Source organism: Meriones unguiculatus, chromosome 20 (assembly GCF_030254825.1).
Source record: "Meriones unguiculatus strain TT.TT164.6M chromosome 20, Bangor_MerUng_6.1, whole genome shotgun sequence".
In the NCBI taxonomy this organism is placed as follows: domain Eukaryota; kingdom Metazoa; phylum Chordata; class Mammalia; order Rodentia; family Muridae; genus Meriones; species Meriones unguiculatus.
Genome location: NC_083367.1, coordinates 39,500,522 through 39,519,570, shown reverse-complemented (window position 1 = coordinate 39,519,570; position 19,049 = coordinate 39,500,522). Strand labels below are relative to the sequence as shown.

The window sequence follows — 19,049 nt, the reverse complement described above, 5'->3', positions numbered from 1 at the left end:
GTTTTTCATTCCTGAGTAATATTCCATTGTGTAGATATAACACAATTTCTGTATCCATTCTTCAGTTGAGGGACATCTGGATTGTTTCCAGCTTTTGGCTGTTACAAATAAGGATTCTACAAACATGGTTGAGCAAATGTTCTTATTGTGTACTTGAGCCTCTTTTGTATATATGGAAAGGATCATCCTGAGTGAGCTGTCCCAGAAGCAGAAAGACACTCATGGTATATACTCACTCATATAGACATATAATATAGGATAAACCTACTAAAATCTGTACATTTAAAGAAACTAATCAAGAGAGAGGACTCTGACTAAAATGTTCAATCTCCATTCAGAAAGACAAAGAGGATGGACATCAGAAGAAGAAGAAAACAGGAAACAAGTTAGGAACCTGCCACAGAGCGCCTCTGAAAGGCTTTGCCCTGCAGACTATCAGAGCAGACACTGAGACTTATGACCAACTGTTGGGCAGAGTGCATGGAATCTTATGAAAGAAGTGGGAAATAGTAAGATCTGGAGAGGACAGGAACTTCACAATGAGAACAACAGAACCAGAAAATTTGAACACAGGGGTCTTTCCAGAGACTCATACTCCAATCAAGTACCATGCATGGAGATAGCCTAGAACCCCTGCACAGATGTATCCCATGGCAGTTCAGTGTCCAAGTGTGTTCAATAGTAATGGGAAGAGGGACTGTGTCTGACATGAACTGATTGGCCTACTCTTTGATCACCTCCCCCTATGGGGGGATTAGCCTTACCAGGCCACAGAAGATGACAATGCAGCACTCCTGATGAGATAGGATAGACTAAGATCAGAAGGAAGGAGAGGGGGACCTCCCCTATCAGTGGACTTTCGTGAAGAAGGGGGAGTGAACGTGGGATTAGGAGGGGAGGAGGGAGGGATTTATTGGGGGAATACAAAGTGAATAAAGTGTAACTAAAGAAGTTGAAAAAAAAAGAATGTCAAACAGGATAGACACCAGAACTGGTGGAAGAGAGGAAAAAGGATGCCAGGGTACTATAGAGGGATCCATGAAACTCTCCATACAACAGAGGATAGAAGCAGATGCTGGTACTAACAACCATACTTTGGGCAGAGCACAGCAATTACTGTGAAGGACATGAAGTGGACAGGAGCCCCACAAGGAGACCAACAAAGCTAAAAAATCTGAGCCACAGGGTCCTGAAGAGACTGATGCACCAACGGAGGATCATGTATGGAGATGACCTATTACCCCTCATTAGATGTGGTCGATTAACACCTCAGTCTACATGTGAATCACAGAGTAATGGGAGCAAGGGCTACCTATGTCATAAACCCAGTTGCCTGCTCTTTGATCACATGCCCATGATGATGCTGTCTTGCCAGACCACAGAGGAAGAAGATCCAGTCCTGATAATTAAAGCTATAGGCAGATGACAGAGGAGAAAAATTCTCCCAATCAGTGGACTAGGGGAAGGCGATAGGGGGGAAGAGGTAGGAAGGGTGGGACTGGGAGGAGTTGATGGAGGGGGCTTCAGTCAGTAAACACAATGAATAAATTGTAAAAAAAAAAAAAAAACAAATTTAAATTAAAAAACCCTCCTATTACTGTTTCTCTGCCATTTTGAGAACTTATGAGCTGGGTATGATGGTGCAGGCCTTTAATCCGCAGAGGCAGGGAAAATGGCAGAGGCAGGGGCAGGGGCAGGGGCAGGGGCAAGGGCAGGGGCAGGGGCAGGGCAGAGGTCTCAGTTACAAGAGGTCCAATTTATTAAGTGTTGATTTTTGAGCCTGAGTTATTGGTGTTTGGTTGAGTAATTTTCTCTTGTGTCAATGAGTTTGAGGCCCTTTCCCACTTTCTCTTCTAATAGACATAGTGGATTTGGTGTTATATTGAGGTCTTTGATCCACTGGTATTTGAGTTTTGTGCATTGAGATAAACATGGATCTATTTGCATTTTTCTTGTATTTTCGGTTGTGAGCTTAGCCTTTAATGGCTGAGCCATCTTTGCAGCCCTATTTGCATTTTTCTAAATGTAGACATCAAGTTAGATCAGCACAATTTGCTGAAGATGGTGCTTTTTTCCATTGTATGGTTTTGGCTCCTTTGTCAAAAAATCAAGTGTCTGTATGTGTGTGGTTCTATTTCTGGGTCTTTTCTTCTATTCAAGTGATCAACCAGCCTATTTCTATGACAGTTTTTTTTTTTTTTTTACTATTGCTCTATAGTATAGCTTGAAGTAAGGTATGGAGATGCCTTCAGAAGTTTTTTTTTTTATTGTATAGGATTGTCTTAATTATTCTCAGTCTTTTCTTTGTGTGAAGTTTAGAATTATTCTTTCAAAGTCTGTAAAAACCTGTGCTGGTATTTTGATAAGATTGCATTGAATCTGTATATTGCTTTTAGTAAGAAGGCAATTTATACTATGTTAAACCTACTGATCCACCAGTATGGGACATCTTTCCATCTTACGATATCTTACTCAATTTCTTTCTTTAGATTTGAAGTTCTTGTCATACCGGTCTTTTACTTGCTTGGTTAGAGTTATACCAAAATACTTTACCTTATTTGTGGCTACTGTGAAGGGTGTAGTTTCCCTAATTTCCTTTTCATCCCTTTTGTCATTTGTATACAGGAGGGTTACTGATTATTTTTTTAAGTAATCTTTTATGCAGCCAGTTTGCTAAAGGTACAGATGTAGCCCAGGGCAGTTCAGAGTCCAATTGGGTTACATAGTAATGTGAAGAGGGACTGCCTCTGACATAATCTGATTGGCCTGCTCTTTGATCACCTCCCCCTGGGGGGGAGCAGCCTTACCAGGCCATAGTAGAGGACAAGTCAGCCACTTTTGATGTGAACTGATAGACTAAGATCAGAAAGGAGAGGAGAACCTCCCCTATCAGTGGACTTGGGGAGTGGCATGCAAGCAGAGGGAGGAGGGAGGGTGTGATTGGGAGGGGAGGAGGGAGGGGCTTATGGGGGGATGCAGAATGAATAAAGTGTAATTGATGAAAAATTTAAAAAAAAGATAATTTAAGAACCTTAAATGACTTTCAAAAGTGGAGGAAAACATGGAGTTAGTCAATTTACATGGAGCACGTCTCACCCCTCGGGGCAATGGTCTCCTGAACCTACTCAGACCTCGGACACCACCACTGTTAGTTCTAGAACTGATGCAGGATGTTCCAATGAGGTGGTTAAGGCTTCTCATAATATTTCCTATAAGGCCACACCTGTTTGTTTATATCCCCCATTTTTATTCATTATTAGCCAGATAGAGCCAAGTAATTGTGGTAATGATACTTGCTTTTTTGCCCAATGCTGGAATGCTAGTAAATTTAGGTATGCCCTGGTTACTCGCATGCCTCGCTGGGTGCCTGTGCCCGTTGATGCCCCTCACGCTATGACTCTCTTCAGACAGAAAAGGGATCTTGGAACTACAGCCACCACTGTTACTGCCATCTCATTGGCGGTTGTTGGAGCTACCACTGGGGCATTAGCCATGAGTCATACTGGGCAGACTGCTCAGACCCTGAATAATCATTTAGCCAATGTAGCTCATGCCTTAGTTGTACATAAAGGAATTAATGCTCAACTAAAAGGAAGCTTGATGGTGTTCAATCAGAGGATTGACCTCGTGCAGGAGCAAATTGATACCCTATGGCAAATTGCTCAACTTGGCTGTCAATGAAAGTTTGCTGGACTTTGAGTCACTAGCATACAACCTGAGAATTTTTCCTGTGCTGCAAATCTGTCTAAACAATTGTCTAGCTATATTTTAGGTAATTGGACTGGAGAATTCAATACTACGATGGATCAGCTGAGAGTGGCCATTGTCACAGTAAATTCTACCAGAGTGGACGCAGGACTAGCCACAGGATTATCATCATGGATTGCTGCAGCCATGAATCATCTGAAGGAATGGGCGGGCATGGGAGCTTTAGCAGGCCTTCTGGTGTTGGTCTCCTTGGTTTGCCTGTGGTATATATGCAAGATTAGAGTCTCACAACAGTGTGATGCAGCCATGATCATTCAGGCCTTTACAGCCATTGAAGCAGGACATTCTCCCCAAGCATGGTTGGCTACCATAAAAAGCTAAAATGTTATGCTCAGGATGCGAGGCTAAGCACTGCTCTCAGGGTGAGCCGCTTTGGACCCATAGAAGAGCATGTCTGATTGCATGCGGGTTGATGCCCCAGGTCCCGCCTCTGAGAAAAAGGTCTGATGCTCTTTGGGTGGATGACACCTAAATGAACATCGGTACAAAGTCCCAATTTATTTCTAATATCAGAGATCAGACCTCTACTCTTGCCTGATGCGTCTAAAACAAAAAGGGGGAACTGTAGAGAGCTCTGGAATGCTATGCCTTAAAGATGGAGCTGGTTTCCGCCTTCCACCTTCCCGATGGTGAGTGCTCTCTGTCACAAACAATTCCACATTTGGCTAAGGCTGAGGATCTAGCTTGCTTCCATGTATGTGGACCTATCTGCATTGCCCACGTAGCACGCTGGGGTTGGCTACCCAGAGGCTATTAAGCTGTGGGCTGGCTTTCCCCAGGGTCAGATGATTGTTCAAGGTTCCTGAATAAACTGCATTGAAGAAAAAAATAGCACTGGTATCCCCAGTTATACTCCATTATAAAAATCTAATTTTTCATTTGTAAGTGGTTGTCAATTAGAGATGGCTTCTAAATTACAGTTTTGGGCTTCAGTGCAAACTCTTGCAGACCCTGTACATGCTGCAGTCTCTGTGTGTTCATATATGTGTCAGTCCTTTCATTCATAGAGGCCCTGTTTTCTTGGTGTCCTCAATCTGCTCTAACCCTTAGATGGTTGCTCTTCCTCTTTCTCAGGATTTCTTGATCCCTGAAAGGAGGGATTTGATAGAGAAATCCCCTTTAACACTGAAAGTTCCAAGTCTCTCAGTCTGCACATTGTTTGGGTGTGGATCACTGTATTTGTTCCTTCCTGCTTGCAGTAGATGGATGATGGTCCAGCACAACGCTGATCTTTGAATATAACAAAATGACATTGCAGTCATTTTATTGATCTGTTTAGTAACAGTGATTCTCAACCTTCTTAATGCTGTGACCCTCTAATATAGTTCCTCATGTTGTGGTATGATTTATTTTGTTGCTACTTCATAACTATAATGTAGCTACTATTATGAATTGTAATAAAAATATCAGTAAGCAGAATAACTGATAAGTCACTATCAAAGAGGTCTTGGTTCACAATTGAGAACTAGTGCTCTAGAAGTATAGTAGTATTTACTTTACCCTTAGTCCCTGGGCTGTTTCTTTCCAGGTTCTTGGCCGCCCAGCAGCGTCCAGGATAGATTCCATCTTATGTGCTTTAAATACTATCAGATGTTGTTTGGTCACTTATACAAACTTTGTACCAGAGTTGTACTTACAAAACTTTCAGGCCAGTTATCATTGTAGATCAGAACATACATAGATCAGTTGATGATTACCTTTCTACTGTGATGGTGTACAGTGCCACAAGAACTCGTCAGTGGGGTCAGATAGGCACCAGCTTGACCTATCCATGTTTATTGAGTGATGTGGCTGTTGTCCTCAGCATTTGGCCCTGCCAGCATATTAGGAGAGCAATCAATAGCCTTGGCAATAGCCTGGATGGATTCAGGTCCCAATGGGGACCTTTGGCCACTTTGAACTCATTCGCAATGCTGGAAGCTTCATTTGGTGAGAAGACATGTTTTTGTATCTCCCCTTAATTGATAATTTCATTTAAACTGTCATATATATATATAATATATGTAACATATCTCTATGTAAATATATGTATCTAAATGTGTATTGCTCTAACTCTATCATCTAATTGTCATCTGTCTCTCTATCGACCTATAATCTATTTAGCTATCTTTTATTGTATTACCTTCCCCTATGATCTCTCAAATGAACCTTAGTTTTTACCTGTTCCTCCTCACATTCCCGCTCTTGTTTCTCTCTATTCTCTCCTTTTCTATATGAAGAATTTATTTTATTTTTTTATTTCTTAATTTTTATTTTATTAATTACACTTTATTCACTTTGTATCCCCCATAAGCCCCTTTCTCCTTCCCTCCGGATCCCACCCTGCCTCTCCCTTCTGCACACATGTCCCTCCCCAAGTCTACTGATAGAGGAGGTCCTCTTCTCCTTCCTTCTTAAATTAGTCTATCAGATCGCATCAGGACTGGCTGCATTGTCATCTTCTGTGACTTGGTAAGGCTGCTGCCCCTCAGGGGGAGGTGATCAAAGAGCAGGCTAATTAGATTATGTCAGAGGCAGTCTCTCTTCCCATTACTATGTAACCCACTTGGACACTGAACTGTCATGTGCTATGTCTGTTCAGGGTTTCTAAGTTGTCTTCATGAATAGACCTTAGTTGGAGTATGAGTCTCTGGGAACACTCCTGTGTTCAAATTTTCTGGTTCTGTTGCTCTCCTTGTGTGGTTCGCATCCTCTCCAGCTCTTACTATTTCCCACTTTTTACATAAGATTCCATTCACTCTGCCCCACAGTTGGCCATAAGTCTCAGCATCTGCTTTGATAGTCTGCAGGCCAGAGGCTTTCAGAAGCTCTCTGTGGCAGGTTCCTAGGTTGTTTCCTGTTTTCTTCTTTTTCTGATGTGCAACCTCTTTGCCTTTCAGGATGGGGATTGAGTGTTTTAGTCAGGGTCTTCTGTCTTGATTAGTTTCTTTAGATGTACAGATTTTAGTAGATTTATCCTATATTATATGTCTATATGAGTGAGTATATACCGTGTGTGTCTTTCTGCTTCTGGGATAGCTCACTTAGGATGATCCTTTCCAGTTCCCACCATTTACCTGCAAATTTCATGATTTCCTTATTTTTTATTGCTGTGTAATACTCCATTGTGTAGATGTACCACAATTTATGCATCCATTCTTCAGTTAATGGGCATCTGGGCTGTTTCCATCTTCTGCCTATTACAAATAAAGCTGCTACAAACATGGTTGAGCAAATGTTCTTATTGTGTACTTGAGCCTCTTCTGGATATATGCCTAGGAGTGGTATGGCTGGATCTTGAGGAAGCACTATTGTTAGTTGTCTGAGAAACTACCAGATTGATTTCCAGAGTGGTTGTACAAGTTTACATTCCCACCAGCAGTGGAGGAGGGTACCTCTTTCTCCACAACCTCTCCAGCATGTTTTGTCACTTGAGTTTTTGATCTTAGCCATTCTGATGGGTGTAAGGTGAAATCTCAGGTTCGTTTTGATTTTCATTTCCATAATGGCTAATGGCGTTGAGCATTTCTTTAAGTGTTTCTCTGCCATTCGATATTCTTCTACAGTGAATTCTCTGTTTAGCTCTGTACCCCATTTTTTAATTGGATTACTGGTTTGCTGTTTTTCAGCTTCTTTAGTTCTTTATATGTACTGGATATTAGTCCTCTGTCAAATAAAGGGTTGGTGAAGATCCTTTCCCAATCTTTAGGCAGCCCTTTTGTTTTGATGATGGTGTCCTTTGATTTACAGAAGCTTTTCATCCCAGGTATGCAGGGGTGGTTCAATATATGGAAATCCATTAATGTGTTCCACCATATTAACAAACTGAAAGAAAAAAACCACATGATAATCTCCCTAAATGCTGAAAAAGCATTTGATAAAATCCAACATTCATTCATGTTTAAAATATTGGAGAGATCAGGGATACAAGACACATACCTAAACATAGTAAAGGCGATATACAGCAAGCCTATAGCCAACATCAAACTGAACGGAGAGAAACTTAAAGCAATCCCACTGAAATCAGGGACAAGATAAGGCTGCCCAGTGTCTCCATATCTCTTCAACATAGTTCTGGAAGTCCTTGCTAGAGCAATAAGACAGTTGAAGAAGATCAAGGGGATACAAATTGGAAAGGAAGAAGGCAAATTATCACTATTTGCAGATGATATGATAGTATACGTAAGTGACCCCAAAAACTCTACCAGGGAACTCCTAATGCTGATAAACACCTTCAGCAAAGTGGCCGGAAACAAAATTAACTCAAAAAAATCAGTAGCCCTCCTGTATACAAAAGACAAAAGGGCTGAGAGAAATTAGGGAAACAACACCCTTCAAAGTAGCCACAAATGACATAAAGTACCTTGGAGTAACTCTAACCAAGCAAGTCAAAGTCTTTCATGAAAAAAATTTTAAGTCTCTGAAGAAAGAATTAGAAGATGATATCAGAAGATGGAAAGATCTCCCATGCTCATGGCTTGGCAGGGTTAACATAGTAAAAATGGCCATCTTACCAAAAGCAATCTACAGATTCAATGCAATGCCCATCAAATTACCAACACAATTCTTTACAGTCCTGGAAAGAAAAATTTTCAACTTCATGTGGAATAGCAAGAAACTCAGAATTGCTAAAACAATCCTCTACAAAAAAAGATCTTCTGGAGGTATCTCCATCCTTGATCTTAAGCTGTACTATAGAGCAACAGTTATAATAACTGCATGGTACTGGCATAGAAACAGAATGGTGGATCAATAGAACCGAACAGAGGATTCAGAAATAAACCCACACACTTATGGACACCTGATCTTTGATAAAGATGCCAAAACCATACAATGGAAAAAAGATAGCATCTTCAACAAATGGTGCTGGTCTAACTGGATGTCTACATGTAAAAAAATGAAAATAGATCCATACTTATCACCCTGCATGAAACTAAAGTCCAAGTGGATCAAAGACCTCAACATAAAACCAGACACATTAAATCAGTTAGAAAAAAAGTGGGTAATACCCTTGAACTCATTGGCACACGAGACAGCTTCTTGAACAGAACACCAACAGCATAGGCTCTAAGAGCAACAATCAATAAATGTTTTTAAACTTTTATAAATTATACTTTATTCACCTTGTATCCCCACATAGAAACTCTTAGTAGCATACAGTCTTAATATATGACATGCCATTGGCTCCTGGCATCTGTCTATCTGTTTCATTATTTGTCTGTCCAATTGTAGCTCTATCTTGTCAATCAATGAACAGTCCACTGTTTGGTGAAGTAAGGTAGGTGATATGATAATATGGTGACTTTATTCTTATTATTAAGGATTCTAAAGATGATCCAAGAATGTAATATTAACATAAATGCATTACAATAAAATAAGGGACTGTGGTGGTATGAATCAGAAATGGGTCTTGAAGGATGAGGAACTGAGGTGATGGAGCATCAAGAAATCTAACTTCAAGTCATACTACTGCCTCTCAGACCTACATATGAAAATATCGGTAAGCCTTAAAAGATCTGTATAAGGAGTCTGCCAAAACTACACAATGAATGAGTTTGATAAACACTAGGTCCAGTCACATAAGAATCAGCAAACTCTCTAGTGTTATGTGGCTGCAAGGCAGTAAGAGAAAATTTAAAAAATACTAAATTTCATAATTGATCATTGTAGATCAACTCCAGCTTTCATACAGGAATCTATTGTTTTTTGACTAGATGTATTTCACACGACTCTTTCTTTTTAATTTTTATTAGTTATACTTTATTCACTTTGTATCCCCCCATAAGCCCCTCCCTCCTCCCTTCCTGGTCTCAGCCTCCCTCCCCCTTCTTCACGCATGCCCCTCCCCAAGTCCACTGATAGGGGAGGTCCTTCTCTCCTTCCTTCTGATCTTAGTCTATCAAATATCATCAGGAGTGGCTGCATTGTCATCCTCTGTGGCCTGATAAGGCTGATCCCCACTCAGGGGGAGGTGGTCAAAGAGCAGGCTAATCAGTTTATGTCAGAGGCAGTCCCTCTTCCAATTGCTATGTGACCTACTTGGACACTAAAGTGCTATGGGCTGCATCTGTGCAGGGGTTCTAGGTTATCTCCATGCATGGTACTTGGTTGGAGTATGAGTCTCTGGGAAGACCCCTGTGTTCAAATTTTCTGTTTCTGTTGCCCTCCTTGTGGAGTTCCTGCCCTCTCCAGATCTTACTATTTCCCAATTCTTACATAAGATTCCATGCACTCTGTCCAACAGTTTTCCTTAACTCTCAGCAACTGCTTTGATAGGATGCAGGGCAGAACCTTTCAGAGGCCCTCTGTGGCAAGTTCCTAGCTTGTTTACTGTTTTCTTCTTCTTCTGATGTCCATCCTCTTCGTATTTCGGGATGGGGACTGAGCGTTTTAGTCAGGGTCCTCTGTCTTGATTATTCTCTTTAGATGTACAGATTTTAGTAGGTTTATCCTATATTATATGTTTATACGAGTGAGTATATACCGTGTGTGTATTTCTGCTTCAGGGACAGCTCATCTGGCACTTTCTCAGACAACTAGGAATAGCGCTTCCTTAAGATCCAGCCATACCACTCCTAGGCATATATCCAAAAGAGTCTGAAGTACACAATAAGGACATTTGCTGAACCATGTTTGTAGCAGCCTTATTTGTAATAGAAAGAAGCTGGAAACAGCCCAGATGTCCCTCAACTGAAGAATGGATGCATAAATTGTGGTACATCTACACAAAGGAGTATTACTCAGCAATGAAAAATAAGGAAATCATGAAATTTGCAGGTAAATGGTGGGACCTGGAAAGGATCAAACTGAGTTACTCAAGGAATTTTATAAAATACATTGTTTAAAGTATTTGATAAAGTACTTTTATTTTATCAGAATCTATTCTCAAGGTACAATAATATTGGATTTCCAATTTGTTTCTCCAGGGGATAAAGACACTGGGAACCAAAGATTGTAAAAAAATCTTAGTGGGGAGAGAACTAAGAGGTTCTCAGAAAATTTAATAGTATTTTAATAAAAAAGAATATAGTTTTATGATCTCTCTGTTTATTGTGGCTTTCCTTCTGTATAGCTCACATCACCCAACTTTTTTTTTTTCAATGCAGTTTATTCAGGAACCTTGAACAATCCTCGGACCCTGGGGAAAGGCAGCCCACAGCTTAATAGCCTCTGGGTAGCCAACCCAGGCGTGCCACGTGGGCAATGCAGATAGGTCCACATACATGGAAGCAAGCCAGATCCTCAGCCTTAGCCAAATGTGGAATAGTTCGTGACAGAGAGCACTCACCATCGGGAAGGTGGAAGGCAGAAACCAGCTCCATCTTTAAGGCATAGCATTCCGCAGCTCTCTACAGTTCCCCCTTTTTGTTTTAGACACATCAGGCAAGAGTAGAGGTCTGATCTCTGATATTAGAAATAAATTGGGACTTTGTACCAATGTTCATTTAGGTGTCATCCACCCAAAGAGCATCAGACCCGTCTGATACCTTTTTCTCAGAGGGGGGACCTGGGGCATCAACCCGCATGCAACCAGACATGCTCTTCTCTGGGTCAAAAGCGGCTGACCCTGAGTGCAGTGCTTAGCCTCGCATCCTGAGCGTATCATTTTAGCTTTTTATGGTATCCAACCATGCTTGGGGAGAATGTCCTGCTTCAATGGCTGTAAAGGCCTGAATGATCATGGCTGCATCACACTGTTGTGAGAATCTAATCTTGCATATATACCACAGGCAAACCAAGGAGACCAACACCAGAAGGCCTGCTAATGCTCCCATGCCCGCCCATTCCTTCAGATGATTCATGGCTGCAGCAATCCATGTTGATAATCCTGTGGCTAGTCCTGTGTCCACTCTGATAGAATTTACTGTGACAATGGCCACTCTCAGCTGCTCCATCGTAGTATGGAATTCTCCAGTCCAATTACCTAAAATATAGCTTGACAATTGTTTAGACAGATTTGCAGCACAGGAAAAATTCTCATGTTGTATGCTAGTGACACAAAGTCCAGCATACTTTCATTGACAGCCAGGTTGAGCGATTTGCCATAGGGTATCAATTTGCTCCTGCAAGAGGTCAATCCTCTGATTGACCACCATAAAGCTTAGTTTTAGTTGAGCATTACTTCCTTTATGTACAACTAAGGCATGAGCTACATTGGCTAAATGATTATTCAGGGTCTGAGTAGTCTGCCTAGTATTACTCATGGCTAATGCCCCGTTGGTAGCTTCAACAGCCGCCAATGAGATGGTAGTAACAATGGTGGCTGTAGTTCCAAGATCCCTTTTCTGTCTGAAGAGAGTCATAGCTTGAGGGGCATCAATGGGCACAGGCACAAAGTGAGGCATGCGAGTAACCAGGGCATACCTAAATTTACTAGCATTCCAGCATTGGGCAAAAAAGCAAGTATCATTACCACAATTACTTGGCTCTATCTGGCTAATAATGAATAAAAATGGGGGATATAGACAAACAGGTGTGGGCTTATAGGAAATATGAGAAGCCTTAACCCCCTCGTTGGAACATCCTGCATCAGTTCTAGAACTAGCAGTGTTGGTGTCCGAGGTCTGAGTAGGTTCAGGAGATCATTGCCCCCAGGGGCGAGACGTGCTCCATGCCAATTGACTAACTCCATGTTTTCCTCCAATTTTGAAAGTCATTTAAGGTTCTTAAATTATTATTTCCCTTTTTTTTTAAAATTTTTCATCAATTACACTTTATTCATTCTGCATCCCCCCATAAGCCCCTCCCTCCTCCCCTCCCCATCCCACCCTCCCTCCTCCCTCTGCTTGCATGCCACTCCCCAAGTCCACTAATAGGGGAGGTTCTCCTCTCCTTTCTGATCTTAGTCTGTCAGTTCACATCAAAAGTGGCTGTATTGTCCTCTACTATGGCCTGGTAAGGCTGCTCCCCCACAGAGGGAGGTTATCAAAGAGCAGGCCAATCAGATTATGTCAGAGGCAGTCCCTCTTCACATTACTATGTAACCCAATTGGACTCTGAACTGCCCTGGGCTACATCTGTGCAGGGATTCTGGGTTATCTCCATGAATAGTCCTTGGTTGGAGTATGAGTCTCTTGGAGGTTCCCTGTGTTCAAATTTTCTTGTTTTGTTGCTCTCCTTGTGGAGACCCTGTCCTCTCCAGCTCTTACTATTTCCCAGTTCTTACCTAAAATTCCGTTCACCTGCCCAACAGTTGCCCATCCGGCTCATCATCTGCTTTGATAGTCTGAAGGGCAGAGGCTTTCAGAGGCCCTCTGTGGTAGGTTCCTAGGTTGTTTCTTGTTTTCTTCTTCTTCTGATGTCCATCCTCTTTTCCTTTCCGGATGGGGATTGGACATTTTAGTTAGGGTCCTCTCTTTTGCTTAGTTTCTTTATATGCACAGGTTTTAGTGGGTTTGTCCTATGTTGTATGTCTATATGAGTGAGTATATACCGTGTATGTCTTCCTGCTTCTGGGATAGCTCACTTAGGATGATCCTTTCCAGTTCCCACCATTTACCTACAAATTTCATGATTTCCTTATTTTTCATTGCTGAGTAATACTCCATTGTGTAGATGTACCACAATTTATGCTTCCATTCTTCAGTTAAGGGGCATCTGGGTTGTTTCCAGCTTCTGGCTATTACAAATAAAGCTGCTACAAACATGGTTGAGCAAATGTCCTTTTTGTGTACTTGAGCCTCTTTTGGATATATGCCCAGTAGTGGTATGGCTGGATCTTGAGGAAGCGCTATTCCTAGTTGTCTGAGAAAGCGCCAGATTGATTTCCAGAGTGGTTGTACAAGTTTACATTCCCACCAGCAGTGGAGAAGGGTTCCCCTTTCTCCACAACCTCTCCAGCATGTGTTGTCACTTGAGTTTTTGATCTTGGCCATTCTCATGGGTGTAAGGTGAAATCTCAGGGTTGTTTTGATTTGCATTTCCCTAATGGCTAGTGAGGTTGAGCATTCCTTTAAGTGCTTCTCTGCCATTCGGTATTCCTCTACAGAGAATTCTCTGTTTAGCTCTGTTCCCCATTTTTTAAGTGGATTACTTGGTTTGCTGCTTTTCAGCTTGTTTAGTTCTTTATATATACTGGATATGAGTCCTCTGTCAGATAAAGGGTTGGTGAAGATTCTTTCCCAATCTGTAGGTGGTCGCTTTGTTTTGATGATGGTATCCTTTGCTTTACAGAAGCTTTTCATTTTCATGAGGTCCCATTTATTGGTTGTTGCTCTTAGAGCCTGTGCTGTCGGTGTTCTGTTCAGGAAGTTTTCCCCTGTACCAATGAGTTCTAGGGTATTTCCCACTTTTTTTTCAAGCCGATTTAATGTGTCTGGTTTTATGTTGAGGTCTTCGATCCACTTGGACTTCAGTTTTGTGCAGGGTGACAAGTATGGATCTATTTTCATTTTTCTACATGTAGACATCCAGTTAGACCAGCACCATTTGTTGAAGATGCTATCTTTTTTCCATTGTATGGTTTTGGCGTCTTTGTCAAAGATCAGGTGTCCATAAGTGTGTGGGTTTATTTCTGGGTCCTCTGTTCGGTTCCATTGATCCACCATTCTGTTTCTATGCCAGTACCATGCAGTTTTTAAAACTGTTTCTCTATAGTACAACTTAAGATCAGGGATGGAGATACCTCCGGAAGATCTTTAATTGTAGAGGATTGTTTTAGCAATTCTGGGTTTCTTGTTATTCCATATGAAGTTGAGAATTTTTCTTTCCAGGTCTGTAAAGAATTGTGTTGGTAATTTGATGGGCATTGCATTGAATCTGTTGATTGCTTTTGGTAAGATGGCCATTTTTACTATGTTAATCCTACCAAGCCATGAGCATGGGAGATCTTTCCATCTTCTCATATCTTCTTCTAATTCTTTCTTCAGAGATTTGAAATTTTTTTCATACAAGTCTTTGACTTCCTTGGTTAGGGTTACTCCGAGGTACCTTATGTCATTTGTGGCTATTGTGAAGGGTGTTGTTTCCTTAATTTCTTTCTCAGCCCTTTTGTCTTTTGTATACAGGAGGGCTACTGATTTTTTTGAGTTAATTTTGTATCCTGCCACTTTGCTGAAGGTGTTTATCAGCTGTACGAGTTCCCTGGTAGAGTTTTTGGGGTCACTCACGTATACTATCATATCATCTGCAAATAGTGATAATTTGCCTTCTTCCTTTCCAATTTGTATCCCCTTGATCTCCTTCAACTGTCTTATTGCTCTAGCAAGGACTTCCAGAACTATGTTGAAGAGACATGGAGAGAGTGGGCAGCCTTGTCTTGTCCCTGATTTCAGTGGGATTGCTTTAAGTTTCTCTCCGTTCAGTTTGATGTTGGCTATAGGCTTGCTGTATATTGCCTTTACTATGTTTAGATATGTGCCTTGTATCCCTGATCTCTCCAATACTTTGAACATGAATGGATGTTGGATTTTGTCGAAGGCTTTTTCAGCATCTAGGGAGATTATCATGTGGTTTTTTTCTTTCAGTTTGTTAATATGGTAGATCACATTGATGGATTTCCGTATATTGAACCACCCCTGCATACCTGGGATGAAGCCTACTTGGTCATAGTGGATAATATCTTTGATGTGTTCTTGGATTCGGTTTGCAAGTATTTTATTAAGTATTTTTGCATCAATGTTCATAAGGGAGATTGGCCGGAAATTTTCTTTCTTTGTTGAGTCTTTGTGAGGTTTAAGTACCAAGGTGACTATGGCTTCATAGAATGAATTTAGTAATATTCCTTCTGTTTCTATTTTGTGGAATAGTTTGAAGAGAATTGGTGTTAGCTCTTCTTTGAATGTCTGGTAGAATTCTGCGCTGAAGCCATCTGGTCCTGGGCTTTTTTTGGATGGGAGACTTTTGATGACCGCTTCTATTTCTTTGGGGGATATAGGTCTATTTAGTTGATTTACCTGGTCCTGGTTCAGCTTTGGTAAGTCAAATCGATCAAGAAAATTGTCCATTTCATTTAGATTTTCAAATTTTGTGGCATATAGACTTTTGAAGTAAGTCCTAATGATTGTTTGGATTTCCCCAGTGTCTGTAGTTATATCCCCCTTTTCATTTCTGATTTTGTTGATTTGGGTGGTGTCTCTCTGCCTTTTAGTTAGCCTGGCTAAGGGTTTGTCGATCTTGTTGATTTTCTCAAAGAACCAGCTCTTGGTTTCATTGATTCTTTGAATTGTTTTATTTGTTTCCAGTTGATTGATTTCAGCCCTGAGTTTGATTATTTCCAGCCGTCTACTCCTTCTTGGTGTGTCTGCTTCTTCTTTTTCTAGGGTTTTTAAGTGAGCCATTAGGGTGCTTGAATGAGCTGTCTCGAATTTCTTCTTGAAGGCACTTAGTGCTATTTCCTCTTAGCACTGCTTTCATTGTGTCCCACAAGTTCGGGTATGTTGTGTCTTCATTTTCCTTGATTTCTAGAAAGACTTTAATTTCTTTCTTTATTTCTCTCCTGACCCAGCTGTCATTTAGTAACAAGTTGTTCACTTTCCATGTGTGTAGGCTTTTTGTTATTTCTGTTATTGTTGAGGTCCAGCTTTATTCCATGGTGATCAGACAAGATACATGGGATTATTTCAATCTTCTTGTACCTGTTGAGGCTTGCTTTGTGACCCACTATGTGGTCTATTTTGGAGAAGGTTCCATGAGGTGCTGAGAAGGTAAATTCTTTTGTGTTTGGGTGTAAAGTTCTGTAAATGTCTGTTAGGTCCATTTGATTCATGACCTCTATCAGAGACATTGTTTCTTTGTTTAATTTCTGTTTTGTTGACCTGTCCTTTGTTGAGAGTGGGGTGTTGAAGTCTCCCACTATTAATGTGTGTGGATCTATATGTGCTTTAAATTTTATCAATGTTTCTTTCACAAATGTGGGTGCCCTTGTATTTGGGGCATAGAGGTTCAGGATTATGATGTCTTCCTGGTGGAATTTTCCCTTGATGAGTATGAAGTGTCCTTCCCCATCTCTTTTGATTAATTTTGGTTGAAAGTCTATTTTATCAGATATTAGAATGGCTACTCCTGCTTGCTTCTTGGGTCCGTTTGCTTGGAAAGTCGTCTTCCAACCCTTTACCCTCAGGTAATGTCTATCTTTGTGTCTTAGGTGTGTCTCTTGTATGCAACAGATTGCTGGGTTTTGTTTGCGTATCCATTCTGTTAATCTGTGTCTTTTTATTGGAGAGTTGAGTCCATTGATGTTGAGAGAGATTAATGACCAGTGGCTGTTAGATCTCTTGATTTTGATGTTGGCTGTGGTCATCAGGTTGTGTGCTTGGTTGCTTTTTGTTTTACTGAAGTGAGGTTATTTATTTCCTGTGTTTTCTTGAATGTAGCTAGCTTTCTTGGGTTGTATTTTCCCTTCCAGTGTCTTCTGTAATGCTGGATTTGTTTGTAGGTATTGTTGAAATTTGTTTTTGTCATTGAATATCTTGTTTTCTCCATCTATGAGGACTGAGAGTTTTGCTGGGTATAGTAGCCTGGGCTGACATCTGTGTTCTCTTAGGGTCTGCATGATATCCTTCCAGGCCCTTCTGGCTTTCATAGTCTCTGTTGAAAAGTCAGGTGTGATTCTAATGGGTTTGCCACTATATGTTACTTGGCCTTTTTCCCTTGCAGCTTTTAGTATTTTTTCTTTGTTCTGTATACTTACTGTTTTGATTATTATGTGGCGGGAGGATTTTCTTTTCTGGTCAAATTTGTTGGGTGTTCTGTAGGCCTCATGTATTCTAATTGGCCTCTCCTTTAGCTTGGGGAAATTTTCTTCAATGATTTTGTTGAAAATATTTTCTGGGCCTTGGCGAAGGGAGTCTTCTTTTTCCTCTATACCTATTCTTCTTAGGTTTTGTCTTTTCATATTGTCTTGCATTTCTTGGACGGTCTGTGTCAGGAATTTTTCGGATTTAACATTTTCTTTGAAAGATACATCGATTTCTTCCGTTGTATCTTCTACACCTGAGATTCTTTCTTCCATCTCTTGTAGTCTGTTGGTTATGCTTACCTCTGTAGTTCCTGTTTTCTTCCCTAGATTCTTCCTTTCCATTATTTCTTCCATTTGTGTTTTGTTTAATTTTTCCAATTCTATCTTCAGGTCTTGAGTTGTTTTGTTTACTTCCTTCACCTGTCTGATTGTACTTTCCTGTTTTTCTTTTAGTTCCTTCAACTCTGTTTCTATCATTTCATTCAGTGTTTTAAGCATTTCCTTTCTAAAGGCCATAAACTGTTTGGCTGCAGCTTCCTCTATTTCTTTACGGATGGCAATATTCTGTTTGAGTTTATCTTCCTCTATGTCTTTACGAATCTTATTTGTTTCCACTGTTATCATCTTCATGAGCATACTTGTTAGGTCATCTTCTTGGATTTCAGTTATGGTGGGGTGTCCAGGGCTACTTGCCCCTGGGTAACTGGATTCTGGAGATGCCATATTGCTCTGTCTTTTCTTGCTTGAGCTTTTACGCTGGCCTCTACCCATTGTGTTATCTTAGGTGTTTGGGGTTATTTTCTGGTGGTTCCTGGGGATCCTGTGGTGGAGAGAATCCCCTTTGCAGAAAGCTGGTTTTTCCTGAAGGATGTCTTCTCAGCTTTTTGGGTATAGTCCCTGGATGGCTGGTGTTTTTTCAGGAGTTGCTCACCTCAGGGATATAGACCTGAGTGGTAACTGTGGTCTTGGTTAGTCGAGAGGGTTCTCCTCTCACCCAGGGAAGTCCTGAGGGCAGCTGCCCTGTTTCTGGGTTTCTTGTTACAAATTTAATGATCAGCTGCTGTGACCCAGTTGGACATCAGGCGCACCTCAACTGTTTGTGCTTGTGTCTGGAGCACAGCTGAGTGCTGGCGCCTCGGCCCCACTAGACTGCTAGACTTTTTCTAGGGAAGGATTGGGTGATTTAGATCAGTACAGTTTCCTTCCTTCCCCATGGATTCTCTGGAGACAGGGACTCCTAGTGTCTTTTTTTGCCCTGGTGCACACTGCTCAGTGTCTGCCAGCTGGCTGGCCACAGAAATTGCCTGTTCCTGGAGCACAGCTGTGTGATGGCGGCTCAGTCTCTGCCAGCTGTCTGGTGCGCAGAAACTGCCCGTGTCTGCCTTTGCGGCTTTTGGGAGCCTGAGTGGCTCCCTAAGCTGGGTAATTTTCCGGGGACCTTTTCAGGTTGGGGGTGAACTGAGTGCTCTGAGATCAGACCCGCCATTTCTATCTCCGGCGGCGAATCAGGCGCGCAGGCAGGCAGGGCTCTGTGCTGGAACCTGGGTCCCCGGCTCTGGCTCCGGGCTGGCTCCTGGGTGCCCGTGGAACCCGCCCGAGTCATTTCCAGGGGATGTCTGGGTGA

The 19,049-nt window shown here is 41.4% G+C and overlaps 1 protein-coding gene across 12 annotated transcripts in view; it reads left to right on the top strand.

Moving 5' to 3' along the window:
* Nucleotides 1-19,049, top strand: part of LOC132649570 (amine sulfotransferase-like) — an 88,130-nt gene that overhangs the window by 5,391 nt on the left and 63,690 nt on the right. Inside the window, exon 2 of one of the 12 annotated variants that reach the window (XM_060373634.1) lies at nt 339-1,672. The exons of 9 other annotated variants lie outside the window; for them this stretch is intronic. In XM_060373634.1, coding sequence (XP_060229617.1) covers nt 339-451 — 113 coding nt within the window. In that variant the 3' untranslated portion in view covers nt 452-1,672. Of the gene's footprint in view, nt 1-338; nt 1,673-5,494; nt 5,698-19,049 lie in introns of those variants that run through there. 2 more of the 12 variants (XM_060373640.1, XM_060373639.1) reach the window with 2 other exon arrangements.